Here is an 18,736-nt window from a genome sequence, read left to right on the forward strand (position 1 = left end):
CTAGATATTGCACATTCCACAAACGGAAGGAAAATGACATTTACACAACAACCCTGTCCCGGCTTCAAATCCCAGCTCTACCTCTTAACAGTGAAATCATAGGCAAGTTGATCAACTTGAACAAGATATGATTAAGTGTCTCAACAGCTTATTATAGTTGTAATAAATGAAAGATATGTAAGGATCAAAACCTGGAATAACAAATAATATGAAAAATAAAGGTGTAGGTAGTTTTTTTTTTATCTTAATGTTATTCTAATTTCACTAAAAGAAACCACAAAGAATCACCAAAAGTGCAAAGTGGGGAGTGTGGAAAGCCTTCAAACCATTCCCAGGCAGCAACTCAAGTCGGTTTCAGGCTGTGATCTCAGCAACCTGGCCCCGAGTACCTGATAATCTGAGAAAACTCAGTACCACCTACTCAAGAGTCTGTTTCTGAACTCTACTGTGTTTCACTCACTGCTGTGGGAGTGGATTTGGAGGGGGTGGGTAGATTTATTGCAGTAGCAATGCCAAGCCGACTCTGGACTAGAGCAGAGGGAAAAAGCATTACATTTTCAAATCCCAGCATCCTTACCCACAGTTTTTTCCAACCACCTCAAGGGCTTCCTAAACGGAAACACAGTAAGGGCCTATAACAATGAAAAATGCCACCAAACTTGCCTCAGAATCAGCGGGAGCTCAGTCACAGCACACAGGCAGTAACCAGCTCCTCCCACTCCTGACTTGCTGCCTCAGACACTCTAGGCTGAGTCCTAAAGATGCTTTCCAGGTACTTCTGAAGCATATGCTGCTCTGATGAGAAGCAAATGGTCTATTATGTACAGCATATAGCTGAATGAACTAACCTCAAAGTTCCTCTTCAAGCCCTCCCCTACATAAACACACCTGTGCAGGGAATGTACAGAGGATTTTAGAGAAACATACACAAACTGAGTCTGCCAAAAGCCATAACCTCAAAAAGGAAAAGAATATATAAAATCTATTTATACACATCAAATAGTTCCCAAACTTGACAGTGCATCAGAATACCTAGAAAAGCTTTTTAAAAACTACTGCCTGGTAACCTCATGCTAGACCTCCCAAATCAGGACTTCCAATGGCAGGGCTCCCAAGTGGTTCTCCTATAGGCTGGGAACCTCTGCTTTAGTCTCTGCTCACTGCCATGGAAATACAGCCCATTGTGTAGCAACTTAAACAATAATGCCTGGCAAATAGAAACCGAAAAGATTTAGGACATGGGTTTAAGTCAAATGATAAACATCAACCCTAGCTGTGCCAGCAGGAGACAACACTTGTTTCGAAGTGTATCCTCTCACTCAGGGTGCAATCTGACCTCTACAGCCCAAGTCTGACCCAAGCAGTCTGACTGCTGCTGAAGAAGGAGGCCAGAGTTGGCGACAGTTTGTTTCTGCTCTATCTGAAGGTTGTCAAACAGCTGTCATGAATGCTGCTGCTATCCCCTGAGGCCCCTGTGCTCATGGTAGACATCGCTAACAGACTGCAGCACCCTTTCCCGGAGAGTCCAAACAGGGCCTCAGTCTCCCCCAGAACAGACTACCACTGCCCAAGATGGGAGCTGTCTGGCAATACAAGGGCTTGCAACCTGCCTGTCCTATAATGGACGACCTAGAAACCAGGCATCTCTGCAGACCACAGCTACCACACCACACACCACTATACAAGGAAATCTAAATGAGAAATGAGGTGCCTCCAAAGCAAAGCAAGTATTTTCCTTTTCAATAGCCTGCACCCTAAGGTCTATTTCAACATATCTAAACTACCCAACAGACAAGGCCCTGTGCTGAGATGAATCTCCTCCATGAAGTCTTCCCCAAATATCTGTCAGAATTCATTATTCCCTCACTCTGCTTAGGGCCTATTTGTGCCCACATCTCCTGGAAGACTGCAAATTCCTTGCCAAAAACCCTAGTATCAGTCCTAGAGTACACAAATGTATTCAAGCAGTGAGAACAAAGACAAAGCAATGGGAGGTGCCTCATATCTCATCTGGAAATGAATCCGAAACACTGAGGACTGCTGATCTTTGGTTACCTGGAGGGGAAAGGTGCACATATGAGATGTCTGGTCTTCTAGGCCACCCTGATCTGTTCCGGCTGTACAGACTGGATAAGTGACACATAAGCGTTCACCAGGGACGCCTACCACTCAAACGCTGAACAAGTGTCACTCCTATTAAGTCTTTCTTTGGCTCCTGGAGCTTCTAGGCCTTAGCTTTCTAGAGCAACAATGTATTTTAAGAAAACCTAAATCTCACCACTAAGAGCAATACACTGATAGAAACTCTGCTGCTATAAAATGAAAACTAAAAAATAATGGTTGCTTTCTAGGATCTGCATACCAAGGAATGAGTAAGAACGGACAGAATATGTACTTCTAAGAACTGGTTCATCCACCCTGGTACATTATCAGAGGTATAAAAATCAGGGTACACCACTAAGGAGACAGCCTCCAAATGCAACTTAGTACAGAGACAGAAGCAAGATACAAATGTGGGAAAGGCAGAAAATACCGGGGCAGTTTAAAAAATGGGTAACACTTCCAAGACTGATCTGAGGTCTTGGGCGAAGTCAGAGAAAGTAGGATCCTAAGTGCCATTATTCTGTTCCAGAAAAGGTTAAGCTGTAGAAAAGGCTTGTGAGGAAATTCCAACTTGAAAACAGTTAAAAAGAAAGATACCTAGAGAACTAAAGAAAGATCTGTGACGCTCCAGCTAAGAGAATAAAGGGGATGAGACATCTAGGAATGACCCACTTTCACCTCTGAGTTTAAATGAGCATTATAGTTAATAGGGCTATAACCAATACAAGTTCAGTAAAAGGTGCCTGGCCTCAGTAAATATTCCTAAGCTCTAACCATAAAGAAAAACTCCTTTTCTATGTTGCAAACTCTATGGGGTTTTATTCTGATCATCTGTCATCAAATCACTGTTAAGATAAGGAAGCCTGAAGTCTTCTTTTTCCTCACTCAAGGGAATACCATTACAATTTCAATCTGTATACAAAGATCAGCAACAAGAAGTAACAAAATAAAAAAAGTAACTGCCAGTTGTTGGTAATAATGCTTCTCAATCTCAAGCATTTTCTTTTACCATCCCTCAATCCAAAGAGTACCAAAGGAGATGTAATACAAACATTTCAATGTGCTATCTGCAGTTTAACAGCCTTAATAACTATGGCTATAAAATTTTAAGAGCTACAGTATTTTGGTGGCAATTAGAGTTATTGATATTTCTGAAATTCATTTGAGATTTTACTGTAACTTCAGCAAAAAACTGGCTTTGATATGGCTTTGGAGATAACTGGTCTACAATCTTGACATTATTAAGAAAAATGTGTTCCCATGAATTTAAACTGATATTTAAAATACAATCAAAATAAACTGCTTCTGATCAACACACTAATATACTTAAAATAAATGTAATATTGAATGGGAAGAAAATATTTTTCCATTTACAATCAGTATGTTGAGATTAACAATTTATTAATTCTCTACAGTTAGTTAAGGATGGACACCTGGGTGGCTCAGTGGAGGAGCGTCTGCCTTCGGCTCAGGGCATGATCCCGAGTCCTGATTGGGCTCCCTGAAAGGTGCCTGCTTCTCCCTCTGCCTACGTCTCTGCCTCTCTCTCTCATAAATAAATAAATAAAATCTTTAAGAAAGAAAAAAAAAAAAACAGGAGACTTACACTGCTCAGGGTTCAAGAGCATCCAGGAATATTCCTCAAATGGCTCTGCACATATTAGATGTGCCAAATAAAGTTGCAATGAGAAGTAACAAATGTTAAGCCACTCCTTAACTATGCTACATGACTACCACGGTGTGAGTGTAACAGCTTTTAAGAACTGATTTAGGTCACAGGTCCTCAAGCTCTGTGTGAAAAGAATTATGCCACATCTGCTTTTAAAGGTTAGGGAATGTATGCGACAGCTGGAAGTGGGTCATCAGTTCTAAATAACAGAAGGAAGGGCAGCCCCGGTGGCTCAGCGGTTTAGTGCCGCCTTCAGCCCAGGGCCTGATGCTGGAGACCCGGAATCGAGTCCCATGTCGGGCTCCCTGCATAGAGCCTGCTTCTCCCTCTGCCTGTGTCTCTGCCCCCTCTTCCCCGTCTAGAATGAATGAATGAATGAGTAAATAACAGAAGGAAAAGATATTAGGACAGTGTGTATTCACGAAGGTCAGTGGAAAGCTACAACAAACAATAAATGAGGTCTCCCTACAATGAAAACAAAAAACTATTGAGGATTGGGAAAAAGCCATCCTAGGAGCAAATACTTAAAAAGTAATCTGATAAACAGATTCCCTTTCCCTTGGACATTCTTAGTGCTTGGTAAGCTCATGTGAGAGATCAGAGATGCAGCAGGGTCTTGCTCAGTGGGCACACCAGGTAGCTTCAGTGTATAGACCGTTTTTCAGGGCTCACAAAAATAGGTGGCAATGGACTTCCTGAAGAGACACAATCACTTCCCCTTTCATTTTATTTGCATCATCCACTGAGAGAGTCATGGAAAGAAAACCCAAAGTCAGTGTCCAGCAACAAAAATGAGAATGAAAAGGAGGGGTACACTATGCACATGAAAAGCCTCTCTGGCAGCATGACAGGAGTTTGTAATTCTGCAGGTGACTATTTTCTCAAGACAAGGAAGGAGGGATTTAAGAAAACAAGCTTATTCTTTCATACACTAAAGCTTTAATCTTACTACTTTATGGAGGAAAGTCTTGTATAATTACTTTCCTGCTTCAAAAGAAAAACAACAACCATCCAGCATATATCACACAGGCCAGCCTTTTCGTTTTCCTGACCCTGGCTATAGCTGACCTCTGAGTGTAAAGGCATAGGGGTTCACACCTCGGTCTTCTGCATGCCTCTTGCCCTGGCCCTTCCCCTAAACGTTTCTAATGAGACTTGCCCAAAATCTGAATGAGATAAAGAAAAGTTAGAAGCATTTGGAATTAGTTCCCCTAAAGACTCAGGCACTCTGCTGGTTCTAGGAGGCTAAGGCTGCAGGAAGTCCAACCTTTGGATAAACGGGTCTAACACATTAAGCTGAATCTAGAGTTCTCATGTAATAAACCTGCTGCCTGAGATCAAGCAAGTAGCACAATCTGTTTACAAACTCTGCAGACTGACCTTAACCGCTGCTTATAATAATCTTCGTCTCCATCATCTCGGCATCTCACTACCTTCCGACCTCTTCCTCCACAGGCAGCTTCTGCTTCTTCCCCAGAACTTGGGGAAAAGTCATCCTCGTTCTCCTGCACCATTACTTTTTTCTGCCGTTTCCAGCGCTTGAGCATGGGATTCAGTTCATAGTCTTTGTCCTCCCCAGTCAGCTTGACCCCCTCTGCCTCCTCCAGCTCCTCCTCTGTGGGTAAGTACTCAGACTCTTCACCCTCAGAATTGCCCTCCACCTTCAGTCTCATGTCAGACTCCAAAGTTTTCTTTCCTTTGGGCAACCCCACTCTCCCCTGGAAATGAAGAGCTCTTTTCTGGAGCTTCTTGATGTGCTTTTTCAAGCGCTTATCTGTTTTTGAGAGAACTTTGCTTCGCTCATTTGTTTTGTTTTCATCGACTGTTGAACTCAGCTCAGAAGCGACCGAGGCTATGGCTTTTCTAGCTGCTCTTTTATTACAAGCTTGCTTCTTCCTCTCAAAAGACAATTTTGCTTGATCTGCCAAATACTTTTCAAAGCCTGATGCTTCATTGAGCATTAGTTTTCTAGGCTTTTTCTCCGATTTCTGAGGAATCTGGGTTCCAAAAGGTGTCATCTGGCCAGTGCGGATGAGCTCTTCCCACGCAGTCTCCTGAATAGGCATGAGCATGCTGCCAAGACAGGATGGCCCCGGTTCTGAAAGAGAGATGACAATGCATTGGGCACAAGAATAAACCTTTCAGAGAGTACGACAGAAATAGTCACTTCTTCAATAAACAGCACCTACAATTCTCACATTTTTTTTTTAAGATTTTATTCATGAGACACACGAGGTGGGGGGAGAGGGAAAGGGAGCGGGGGGAGAGAGAGAGAGAGAGAGAACGCGCACAGAGACACAGGGTAGAGGGAGAAGCGGGCTCCCCTCAGGGAGCCCAATGTAGGACTCAATCCCTGAACTCCAGGATCAGGCCCTGAGCTGAAAGCAGAGCTTAACTGCTGAGCCATCAAGGCATCCCTAACTCACATTTTAAAAATATACCATGGATGGGGGTGCCTGGGTGGCTCAAGCTGTTGGTTTTGGCTCATGTCATGATCTCAGGGTTATGAGATCAAGCCCCGCAGTGGGCTCCACAATCAGTGCAGAGCCTGCCTGAGATTCTTTCCCCTCCCCTCCCCTCCCCTCTCCTTCCCCCTCTACTCCTCCTCCTGCTCACACGTGCTCTCTAAAAAATAAATAATAAACATTTTATAAAATCAAAAAAATAAAAACATACCATGGATGTACTAAAGTATACCATATATAAAGAACAGAATAAAATTTATTATAGCATTCATTGTGCCAAATTCAATATACTCCTATTCAAAAAGGTAAATTCTCAATAACTTTTCCTAAAATAATACATTATAAATATACTCTCTGCATCCAAAGACAGATAAATGTGTCTGTTTCCTTATCAAAGCGTAGCCCCAGAAGAAACAATCTCCCAAGTTTCCATATCACTTCAAATACCAGCATCCACACGGAACTTAAATTCAAGAGAACAGTAAAACTGCAAACATAGAGTCAACACATTCCTAAATAGGTAAAACATAAATGTTTGCTCTGCCTGCCCAATATAATAGTCACCTTGTGGCTATTTAAGTTGAAAATTCAATTCCTCAGATGCACTTGCCATATTTCAAGTGCTCAGTGAGCTGTATGTGACTAACGGCTACCACAACAGACAACACAGACAGCATTTTCATCACTGCAATCAAGTCTTCTGGACAGCACTGTGTTAGATGTGCAAACTGACAGAACAGGGGACATAAACTGGAAGTTAGGTCATGATAATATAAAGTCACCCAGAAGTCATCCCTCTTTCATTAGGTGAACTTAACCTTCAGCAACATTACTTTACCCACAGCCAAAATACCAATGTAAGTAAGGCCAAAGAGGAGGAATCCATATTCTAAAATCTACATTTCTTTTAGTACAGTAATATCACAGTCAGTTTTTCACTAAATTTGCAGTGAAGAAAAATACACATCAGAAATTACACAAATATTAAGTGTACAGCACAGTGAATTTTCAGGAAAAAACATACTCATACACCATGATCCAGATCGAGAATCAGAAATTGCTAGCACCACCAGATGCATCCTTCATGGTACTCTCCAGTCTCACACCCCATCCAAAAGAATGGCTGACTATTAACACTACAAACAAGCTGTACCTGGCCTTGAACCTTAAGTAACATGGAAATGTTTGTATACTTGTGTCAGTTTATTTTGCTCAACATCATGCTTGAGATCAATCCTTATTGTTGAAGATAGTGGCAGTTTGTGAATCTTCATTGCTGTTAGTATTCTATCATCTAACTACACTATAATTTTTCCATCCCACTATTAATGGACATTAGGGTAGTTTCCAGGTTTTAGCTACTATGAATTACATTGCTATGAATATCCCAGTACATATTCTTCAGTATTACATTTATACATAATTCTTTGGGTATGTTAAGCTTTAGCAGGCACTGCCAAACAGTTTTTCAAAATGGTCCTATTAATTTTAAGTTTATATGTTTGAGAGTTTCAACTGGTCTACATTCTTGCCATTCTAGCTATTCTGGTACATGTGTAATGGTACCACTTTGTGGTTGTAATTTGCATTTCCTTACTAACTAATGTACTAGGGCAACTCTTCATTGATTTATTGACTTTCTGAATTGTCTCTTTTGAAGAAAATGTTCAAGTCTTTAGCCCTTTCCCAAGAGTTCTTTAATACACTCTGGATTCATGTCCTTCAATTAATGTATGTATTGCAAGTATCTTCTCCCACCCTGCAGCCTGCTTTTTCACTCTCTTAATGCTATCTTTTGAACAGAAGTTTAGTTGTGATATAGCTCACTTACCAAATCTTTTCCTTTACAATGAGCATCTTTTGTGCCTCATTAAGTCTTTGTCCCAAGATCATGAAAATACTTTCCTAAGCTATATTCTAAAAGCTTTGTTTTATCACTCACATTCATATTTCAAATCTATTTGGAATGTATTTTTGTACATGGTATAATAGGCTGAGATTCATTTTACCTTCAAGTGAGTTAGCCCAGCACCACTTAACTGAAAAGATACTTCTTCACAGCACTGTATTGCTATACCTGTCATAAGCCAAATGACCACATATTGGGTGGATCTGTTTGCTGGATCCTATATTCTGTCCCATTGGTCTATTTGTCTTTCCTTATGCCAATACCTCACTGTCTTAATTACTATAGCTTGATAACAGGTCTTGATATTTTATTCTTCAAAAGTAACTTTTCTTGGCCCAATACATTTCTACATCAATTTTAGAATCAGCTTGTTAATGCCCCTACCCTCACCCTATCCTTCCCACCCCAAAATTTCTCCTTCAAAAAAGAAAAAAACAAAAACCCACTGAAGTGGTCAGAGGGCCAAAAGGAAAACCAGGAGCAACTGGAATCCTGGAAGGCACAGAAGTATCTGCTGCTTCAGACAGGCCAAGTGGAACAAAAATGAAAAGGGGCTTTTGGAACTGGGGAAGTAACTATTAATCCTGGGCAAAGTTTTACTAAGGAAGCAAGAGAAGGTAAAATGCAGCAGCAGGTTTTAGGCAGCCAGACAGGAATGAGAAACATGGCACTTCACCAGCAGAAAGCCTCACTCACAGGCCCAACAAATTTTGAGACTGAACTTTATAAATCCTTCTCTCTAGTATTTTTTTCTGTTACCTCAATTCTTCATAATAATTCTCCTATGTTACTAAATAAACTTCTGGAGCTAGCAGAAAATATCTGCTTGGAAAGCTTAAATGCTAAGAAGCCTTAATCTACATTTCAAGTATTAAATGATGAGCAGCTACCAACAATTTCCAAATACACATCCGCACATACACAAAGACTACAAAGATATTTCATTTCAGAACTTATGCATTTTCTCAAAAGGTTTTCCAAAAGACATCCATCCTAAGCAGTAATAAAAACAAAATCAGAGTCATACTATAACCTGAATGAAGATACCTTTTCTTAAATAACAGAAGTGATGCTTGGAAAGCCTGCCAAATACATCCAAAAAATGTATGTAAAAGCAATTCTATGAATGGTGACTGATGATGCTGGGCATAAAAATGTAATTTGATTAAGATGTTGTCTCTGCAGAATTAACTATGCAAGAATGCTAAGCTCCCTAATTTATTGAGTATAATACCAAATGTGCACCAGTAGCCTCTAGTAGATGGAGTTAAACATTTACTTTCATTCTCCAAAACCCCCTTATAACTTAAAAGATATTTGGTTCTGCAGGTGTAGAGAATAAAATTTTCCTAAGTCTGTTTTAAAACTAAGGCAAAGAAACAGATTTTTCTTAAAACCCAGGCCAGAACTAAGGAGCTAAAGGCATCAGGCACCAATTCAAGAACAAAGAGACACTGTTCCCAAGTATCCTCACCTATATCCTCCTCCTCCAGACTGGCATGATCTAGCTCAACTTGTACCTCCACTCCTCCGAGGATGGCCTGGAGACGTTTTTGTTTTGCTGTGATCTTCTTTAGCTGTTGTTCCTTGAATGATAAATATTGAACACAGAAAACAGCAATGAAGTGATTTCTTTTTAAATACAAAAGATAAATTTAAAAACTTTAATCAAGAGCAAAATAGGGACGCCTGGGTGGCTCAGCGGTTGAGCGCCTGCCTTCAGCTCAGGGCGTAATCCTTGGGTCCCAGGATGGAGTCCCACATCGGGCTCCCTGCATGGAGCCTGCTTCTCCCTCTGCCTCTCTCTCTCTCTCTCTCTCTCTCTCTCTCTCTCTCTCGGTGTTTCTCATGAATAAATAAAATCTTTAAAAAAAAAAAAGAGCAAAATAAAACAAATTCTACGTTACTATTACTATAGAGAAACTTATTTGAGCAACTGCCACTTTTCTAACAGGATGTAGGCCCAAAAGCATTTTCATCAGGCAGGAATCCCTGTCCCCAACCACTCTCCTGGCTAGAGGCATTGTCTTCTATGTGCCTGAGCACTTAAGTTCTCATGTACGGACTCTCCACTAACGGAGGTGGAACTGTTCTCCTTGCTTTTCTCCATTACGCATTGGGTCAAATATTAAACTTTTGTTTCTGACCTTATCAACTGATGGGCTATGAGGTCAACAGGCTATGGGGATAACAAACAAACACAAATGTTAAAAACTTGAAAACGTCAGCCTCCTTTGATAATCTACCATATTTATGATTATCCTTTATAGTCCTTTATAGTAGTATCCCCAATCGCTAGGCTTTAAAAGGAATATACACATGGATATACTACCCAGCTCAGACCCCTCTTTAACTCGTCTCCCTCCACATCACCAGAGTTCAGCTATGCAAACATTCCTAGGGCCGGGATCCCTGGGTGGCGCAGCGGTTTGGCGCCTGCCTTTGGCCCAGGGCACGATCCTGGAGACCCGGGATCGAATCCCACGTCGAGCTCCCTGCGTGGAGCCTGCTTCTCCCTCTGCCTGTGTCTCTGCCTCTCTGTCTCTCTCTATCATGAATAAATAAATAAAATCTTTAAAAAAAAAAAAAAGGTAAAAAAAAAAAAAAAACATTCCTAGGGCCTCTCCAATTAACTAGGCTTATGGTACCTGGTTCTTCTTCCCAAGGTCAAGAATGTTTAAACACCAAATATGAGAGTGAGATAAGGAGAAATGCTAAATATAAATGCCATGTTATACTAAACTGCAATTCCTTTTCTTTCAGTCTTTCCCTCATAATCTCATTTAAACAGCCTTTCTAAAAAACAAACAACAAAAAACAGCCTTTCTCTCTGAATAGTCTATCTCTAACCATCAAAGGGCTATTTTAGAAAGACAGGAATATAGAATTGACTTAGACTAGTACCTAAAATGGCCCAAAGTCTGGTCCTTGCTGCTCCTTGAAACCTCTCAGCCCACCAGAAGCCCGAGGTCAGAGGTCTCTGCATGTTCATTCACACGCTCCCACAAGAGGCCAGATGTCCTCTCTTTGCTCTGGGGAAACCCCAGTGGCCTGAAACCACTGCAAGCTCTGACCTTTGGGCTGTTATTCTGGAGGTGGGTGATAGAAGATGGGATGGCAAAGATAATGGACTGGTGAGTGGAAAGCAAAAGGAGGCATTGAGTCTATAGACATCAGTAGTGGAAGTTAAATAAGAGATGCAAGGACTCTACTCACTGTAGTGCGTCAACTGTCAGCACAAGGATATTTGCTAGTAATTTCAGATAGCAGAAATCAAATGATCAAAACTAGTCATTCCTACCTACTTTGCTATGTTTTCAATAAAGCATACATAAATTCTAAAAAATGTTTCAAACCTCATAAAAACAGTGTCATAAGTAACAGATATTCCCTACCCTGAAATTGCACAACCCTAAGTGCAGACCCATCAATGTGGCCAGGTGATAACCATACCTAAGAAGAGTGAGCGTGAGTGTGTGATGGCTGTAGCAACAGGAAACATTGTGTACATAATCAGGACAAGCAGGAGCTAAGCAAAAAAAAGAAAGTTCACACAACACAAGAGACTGATGAAAGGCTAGTATGCCAAACAGGAAACTAAGCTGAGGAAAAAAAAAAAAAAAAGCACAACAAGGAAGACTGTAATTATAAACATCAAAAAGGTGGCAAGCAAAGCCAAAAAGGGAACCTTATCTCAAATGTGTGTGTATGCATATGTGTATTTTAAAAGATATTCTTTAACAGAAGATATTAAAGGGAAGCAACTGAAATATTAAACATAAAAAAGGAACTCAAAGTTTTCTATTATAGATTTTTCCTTCCTGTCTTAACTGTTCTTCAGAATATTTCCCCAATATTACATGTACAGAAATAATGACTTTTTTCAAAAATGCAATACTTAATATATTTGGAATCACCTTATTATACTTCTGTCGTTTTACAGAATCTAGTTTCCTGTTGACATTTCTGTTGGTGGCAGCTTGAGGACTAAGTTGTTCAATAATTTTATTGATTTGCCTTAGGGATGTCGTACATGACCTGAAAAATAAAAATAAAATGTCTATTTTCTACTCTAGTAACATTTTGTTATAGTGTAACATGAAGACAGAAATGCTACAAAGATGTCCTTTTACTTATTATTAACTAAAAGATAAAAGAAACTAAACCAGAATGCAAATCCTTGTTGGCCACATATACAACTGGAAGGGTTATTAGAAGTTTAAGATAACTGCTAGTGTTTTCTTTGATCTGGCTGATTGAAATCAGCACAATCTCATTTGTAAGCTGTTTCATTCATTCTACAAGCATTTTAAGTGTCTGCCTGATTCAAGAGATTGTACTAAAATAATGTGCAATAAGTTGTCCTCTTAGATGAAAAACAATGTACATAGGTGGTTTGAGCTTTATTTTTTAAGATTTTATTTTTTAGAGCAGTTTTAGGTTCACAGCAAAATTGAGAGGAAGGTACAGAGACACCCATATATTGCTTCCCCAAACACAAACACCATCCCCCATTATCAACAACCCACAGATGGTTTTTTAAAGCCCATTCTGGAAGTTATCTGAAGTTTGGAAAAGTACTAAAAATGCTGACTTTTTTTTTATATGTCAAGTATCTGTGACAACTGGAAGGTTTGCTGTAGCATAATATTTTATACTGTAAAAGAAAAAAAAAACTCTAATACAATGCTCCTAAAACAGATACCATAACTCTCAATTTTCAAAACACAAATTCAGTCTTGACACTTGTATAATTTGCTGTTTGTACCCTTTGTGGACTTCAGGATAAAAGATGTTATCAATGCATTCTAACCACGTGTCACCATGGAGCTAGTGTTAATCTGTGTGGTAATTCTGCAGCACTCTGGTGTCACCTATGTAAGCAGTAGGCACATTTCCACAGTCAAATGTAAAGGTGTGTTCCTTATGAAGGGTCAAGTTCCTCACACCTGAAGATCAGACTATAAGTATTCCAGAATACCTGCTACTTAAGAGGCCAAGAGGACACACCAGGAAGCTGCTGGCAGAAAACATGTCCTTTAAGGTCCAACAGCCATTTGTACCACAGTCTCCCCAGCCAAGGGTAGCCAACAGCTCATTCTTCCTTCCTTTCCCCTCCTCCAGCCATTCCCATCTGAGACTGCACCATCCTTCCATCCATCCCTTTCCTCTTTCCTGCTTGTCCTGACACAGCCTAGAACAATGGCTAAGACAGGGCAGACCGGCAATAGGGAATGAGCTGAATCTTCACCTGTCCTGCCCTTCTAGCCCACGTCCAGAGCCTACTTCTCTAACACACAAATGACATTTCCATGGGACTTCATCTTTCTATAGTCACAAGTAGGACAGAAGAAAGGAAAAGCAATGAGTTGTTTCTCATTATTTCTAGAAATGCAAATCTGAAAAATTACCAAAAGACTGAGACTTGGTTTAGACACAGGAAACTGGAAAGAAACTACAGAACAAGAGAAAAATGGGAGGAGAGGCGATATGGCAATGTGTTCCTGGTATCTCAAGTAGGACACATCACACCTTTGGGTACACTCTGAAAACCATTTTGTGCACATGCTTATGAATTCCAGGGTACTCACAACAGTACTTCTCTCTAGGACATTATGCATAAACAGGTTGCTATGAGCTGGCATGAAAGCCTGACTACAATGTTCAATTTTGCTCCTGAAGGAAAGGGCTAGGGTTCACACACAAGGGTGAGAACTACCCTAATTGCCTCCATCTTCCAAATAAGAGGTTCTATAAATCTCCTAAATTTCTGGAATACTACAACTACCATCTGAATTTCTCCATCACATGTAGACAAAAATTCTGCAACCAGAGAATATGGTCCACACTCACGTGAGATCATCCAGGACTGATCGATACTCCTTCTCCACATCAGCAAGTTGGGCTGCACGGCTGGCCTCATGAATGGCGCTGTCCACCTGCCGAAGCACACCCTGTTCCAGCACGTCCTGGTCATACACATCCACACCTAACCCCTGCAGTTCAAGGGCCTGTGCACTTGGCTCCACCGTCTGTATCTGATGTCTGTCGATATGCAGCAGGGCTGGCCCTCTCTTCGGAACTTCCGATGAACGCCCCTCGGCAGAAGCGGATGGTCCATTAGCAGAAGAACAAGAGGGGAGGCTCTCCTCCACCTCCATATTGCCATCATCTTCTTGCTTGATTGTCATTTCTTGTTTATCACTGACACACTGACTTTGCTCAGTCTTGCTGAGCAAACAGTCTTGCTCCTGAGTTTGACTTGAGTGGGAGATTCTCGCATTTTGCATCCTCTACAGATGATCTAAAAAGAAAAAAAAAGTAAGAAGTCAAATTTTGGTTATAAAGAATTGATATTTATATAGTTTCTTAAAACTTTTATAATTAAAGAATGATTTTTTAAAAGATCAAGTAATAATCCTCCAATGAGAAATTCAAGTCTCCAAGTATTACTTTTCTTAAAATGGCATAAACTACACATCTCCTGAGTTCTGATAGTAAATAAGAAAAATGAACCAAAGGAAAAAGAAGACAAACAAGAAGAAAAAACACATATCAACAACAAAGGACATTTGGAGAGTCAGCTAAGAAAAGTGGCAACCAAAATCTTGACTGACACCCTAAGAGTCTCCTCCAAATCAACTGAAGTCATTTGCTCTACTTTCCAAGTTAACATCTTCACTGCACTATGGCACCAACGATTCACAATACAGCAGCATGATCAACTGTGATATGTGAATTTAGTGAAGTAAGGAACAAATTTCTCTATGAATCTGACCCTAGAAACTTTTAGGTTGAACATTTACAAAAACTCTGAATGAGACATAGTATCACCACTAAAATCTGAATCTGAGAAAGATTAAACACTCTCAAAAATAACCCCATTTCAGGACCCATGGGTGGCTCAGTGGTTGAGCTTCTGCCTTTGGCTCAGGATGTGATCCCAGGGTCCAGGATCAAGTCCCACATAAGGCTCCCTGCAGGGACCCTGCTTCTCCCTTTGCCTATGTCTCTGCCTCTCTATCTCTCATGAATAAATAAATAAAATCTTAAAAAAAAAAAAAAAAACATTTCAACGTACAGTACAATTTCCTGCCAATCAGGTTGGCGAAAACAGGCTGGGCCTGATAATATCCACTAAAGACATGGAAGATCCCCCCTCACACAACACCAGTGGCAATATAAACTACTAAAACTCTTTGGAAGGCAATTTAACAGTATCTACCAAGACTTTAAATGCACATGACCAGGTATCTATACCAAATATTCACATATATATATAAGCATGTTCACTGTAGCAAGTCAACAGTTTAATTAAGGCACTAAGTATTTCTAGTAACAGTGATATGAAAATCTTGTAAACTGAAAAAAAAATCACATAATATGAACACATTTATGTTGGATTTAAAAATGTATTCTGCATCTGTATGTATGGAATGCATTCAAAGTGATCTGGAGATATACACTAAATCTGCAACCCGTGGGGAGGAGGAACAAGAAGAAACAGGGACGAATAAAGGAAGCTTTCACATTTCACTCCACATACCCTTAGAAGCTCCTTGAATGAAAATGTACTCGCTGTGTTGCCTGTATAACTCTATCTAATAAATACATCAAAAAGCAATGCAATAACCAAGAGACAGCCTTGCTTTTTAAGTCAATAAACTAAGATTTCTTTCACCACCAAAACTTTATTTATATAAAAATACCAGCCCCACTGATTTCTCATTAAATAAAACCATCTTGGCAGCCAAGCACTAGGATACAAAGATGCCAAGAACTTAGCACCATCCCTTCCAGAGAAGCTGACTCTCTAGAGGAGAAACATGTCAATAACAAGAGCAGGGCAGGTCTGTAGAAGAGGCACGCACAAGAAGCCACCTGGAAACAGAGGAAGGAACAATGCATTGAGTCTGGTGCTAAAGAAACATATACAAGCTAAGATCTGAATCCCCGGCCCAGAGTCTGATATACAAAAGATGCTTCACATATGTTGAACAGAAGTAAGTTTAGAAAAGAGTTTAAAATAACAAGTCTGATGTGGACAACTGAGTCACTCGTGAATTCAGTGATAAAAAATGAAAATCTCAGAAAGGAAGCAGATGGGAAGCAGAAGGAGGGGCTGGTAGAGAGCTTATTAGCCACAGGTAACCTGTCCAGCATGCAGTCAGAAATGCAAATCTGGGCTCAAGAAAAAAGTCTGGATGAGATGTGGATGCAGCCCAAGGAATCCCAAGGCTATAACAAGTACCAGAGATCCTTTCAGAGGGTAAGAAGAGGCTAACACTGCAAAGGTTAAAAGTTAACCGCAGAGTAAAAAGTTCCTCCTTTCTATGGGCCTTCTGATCATTTTCAGAAGAAAGGATCAGCTTGGTGCTCTATCATTAGGTAGTCGGCATTTTCTTTCTTTCTTTTTTTAAGATTTTATTTATTCATGAGAGACACAGAGAGAGAGAGGCAGAGACATAGGCAGAGGGAGAAGCAGGCTCCACGCAGGGAGCCCCTATGTGGGACTTGATCCCAGGACCCTGGGATCACGCCCTGAGCCAAAGGCAGACACTCAACCGCTGAGCCACCCAGGCATCCCTAGCTAGCTGGCATTTTCAACACAGTGGGCAGGATTCTGGCTCAGAGCCTTCATGATAGCTGGAATTTAACAACTCTGATTTCATTGTTCTTATTTGTATGTATACAAAGATTCCTCTCTTAGTTAAAAAAAAAAAAAAAACATCAATTCAATCAAAAATCTTAATATTGCAGTACAAAGACAAGACTAAAATAATGTTTGGTGAAAACTTCTAATACAAAAGAAGGAAGAAGGAATGGTTAAAAATGGGAAATGATACGGCAAATTCATGTAAGGAAACCAGAAGGAGAGCAGTGAATTTGGAAATTAGCAGGTCACTAATTACCTTAGTAAAAGAGGTTTCAGTGGAGCCATGGGGGCCAAAATCAGACAGTGAGGAGTTAAGTGATTTGATCAGGAAATGGAGGCCACAGGTGGGTAGCCTACCCTCTAAGGATCCTGGCTGGAAGGGAGACATGTGGAATGATCAATGTAACAATGAACGGGGTTGGGGTTGGAAAATTAGGTCAAGAAAAACTACGGAAGCAACAGGGGCAAGAAGATGTATATGGAGGTAACCTACAGAGACAAGGATACAGATGCTGAGGAGGAAAATAGGTTGTACAAGACAGCAGGGACCAAATGCAGATGGAAACAGAAGACACATCTTTCTCTGACCCTGGCAGAAGGATGATCTTCATGAATCTAAATCTTTAAGGAGGAGAGAAGCTAAAGTGGACCGAAAGAGAAAATATCCCAAGTCTGGGATCTTTGGCATCTCCTGAGTCAAGGGATGAAGTTGGGATGGAGGCTGGAGAAGAGTAAGAATCTGGAATAAATGTCCTATAGAAGGGAAAAGCCAATGGGGAACAAACACTGGTGACATAAGTGTGGAGCCCCCCAAAACCACAAACTGCCAACAATCCCCAAGGCTATACAATTTCCTCCTTCCGTAATTACCAGTCCCAGGGGAAATGTCATTGTTGCGGTTTTTTGGAGCAGAAGTAGCAGGACAAAAGGGCATGGATACATGGATGCCATGCTGAGGAAGAGAGTAGTTTAAGTAACTGAACTCTGGGTCCAAGCTGGACAGATTTAAAAAAAAAAAAAAAAAAAAAAAAAAAACAATCCAGAACAGACTGGGATAGGAAGGGAGGGAAGGAGAGAGGAAGACCAAGAAGCCACCTGGTGTGACTATGGACCAAAAGGCAAGTCTCCTGGGAATGAGAGCTGAAAACCAGGAGGTTCTTATCAGAAGATAAACAGTTTCAGAAGTGAAATAAATCATCCATTCAACAAATATTTGAGAGTTGATTATACTAAGCAGTGTACTAGGTTAACTAGTTTTTGTCGCCATAGAGCTTAGAGTCCCCTGGGGAGACACACACTTTAAGAACTATATACATTTATACGTATTTACAATTTTAAATATGTATATTCATATATAAATTATACACAGAAATGTAGGTATGGTAACTGCTATAAAAATACAGGATTCTTAAGGCCAAAATAACAGAGGAACCTAATTGACAGTGCAGAAGTAGGTATGAGAAAGGAGGTTTCTATGATAAAGTAATACCTGAGCCAGTATCTGAAGGATGAATAAGGTCAAAAGTGGAATGAATATTCTGGAAAGAAACGTGTAATGTCTAAGGCTAGTAAAAGATGGTACACTTGGAAAAATGAAAGGGTGGAACACTGGGAATTTTTTACTTTATCCTCCATGAATAACTGAGTTAAAGCTGCTGATAAGGACTCCTTTCATCGTGTAAATATTGCAGAATATCTTCTAACACTCTGTAAGGTGCAGTCCTCTGGGAAAACAGTATCTTCACTGTCCTCTCCTTTGAGCACTGGGGCTTCTCCTAGACGAGCTGGATTCTAGTTTGCAGATTTGGTTGTACACATGCCTAGCTGAGGAGGGAGTGGGGCATAAGTGAGGATGGAGGGGTAGGTAAGATCACAAAGGACCTGGGAGAACGGGAACTTGGATTTCATTCCAATTGCAATGGAATGATTTTTAA

General features: G+C 40.4%; 1 protein-coding gene across 1 annotated transcript in view; it reads right to left on the minus strand.

Annotated features, from left to right (window-relative positions):
- The window catches only part of ERCC6 (ERCC excision repair 6, chromatin remodeling factor), a 73,886-nt gene that overhangs the window by 54,322 nt on the left and 828 nt on the right, over positions 1–18,736 (minus strand). The window contains exons 2-5 of the mRNA XM_038578050.1: positions 14,000–14,450; positions 12,064–12,184; positions 9,621–9,732; positions 5,153–5,870 (exon numbers count right to left, since the gene is read on the minus strand). Coding sequence (XP_038433978.1) covers positions 5,153–5,870; positions 9,621–9,732; positions 12,064–12,184; positions 14,000–14,436 — 1,388 coding nt within the window. The 5' untranslated portion in view covers positions 14,437–14,450. The remainder of the gene's footprint in view (positions 1–5,152; positions 5,871–9,620; positions 9,733–12,063; positions 12,185–13,999; positions 14,451–18,736) is intronic.

Source organism: Canis lupus, chromosome 28 (assembly GCF_011100685.1).
Source record: "Canis lupus familiaris isolate Mischka breed German Shepherd chromosome 28, alternate assembly UU_Cfam_GSD_1.0, whole genome shotgun sequence".
Lineage (NCBI taxonomy): Eukaryota > Metazoa > Chordata > Mammalia > Carnivora > Canidae > Canis > Canis lupus.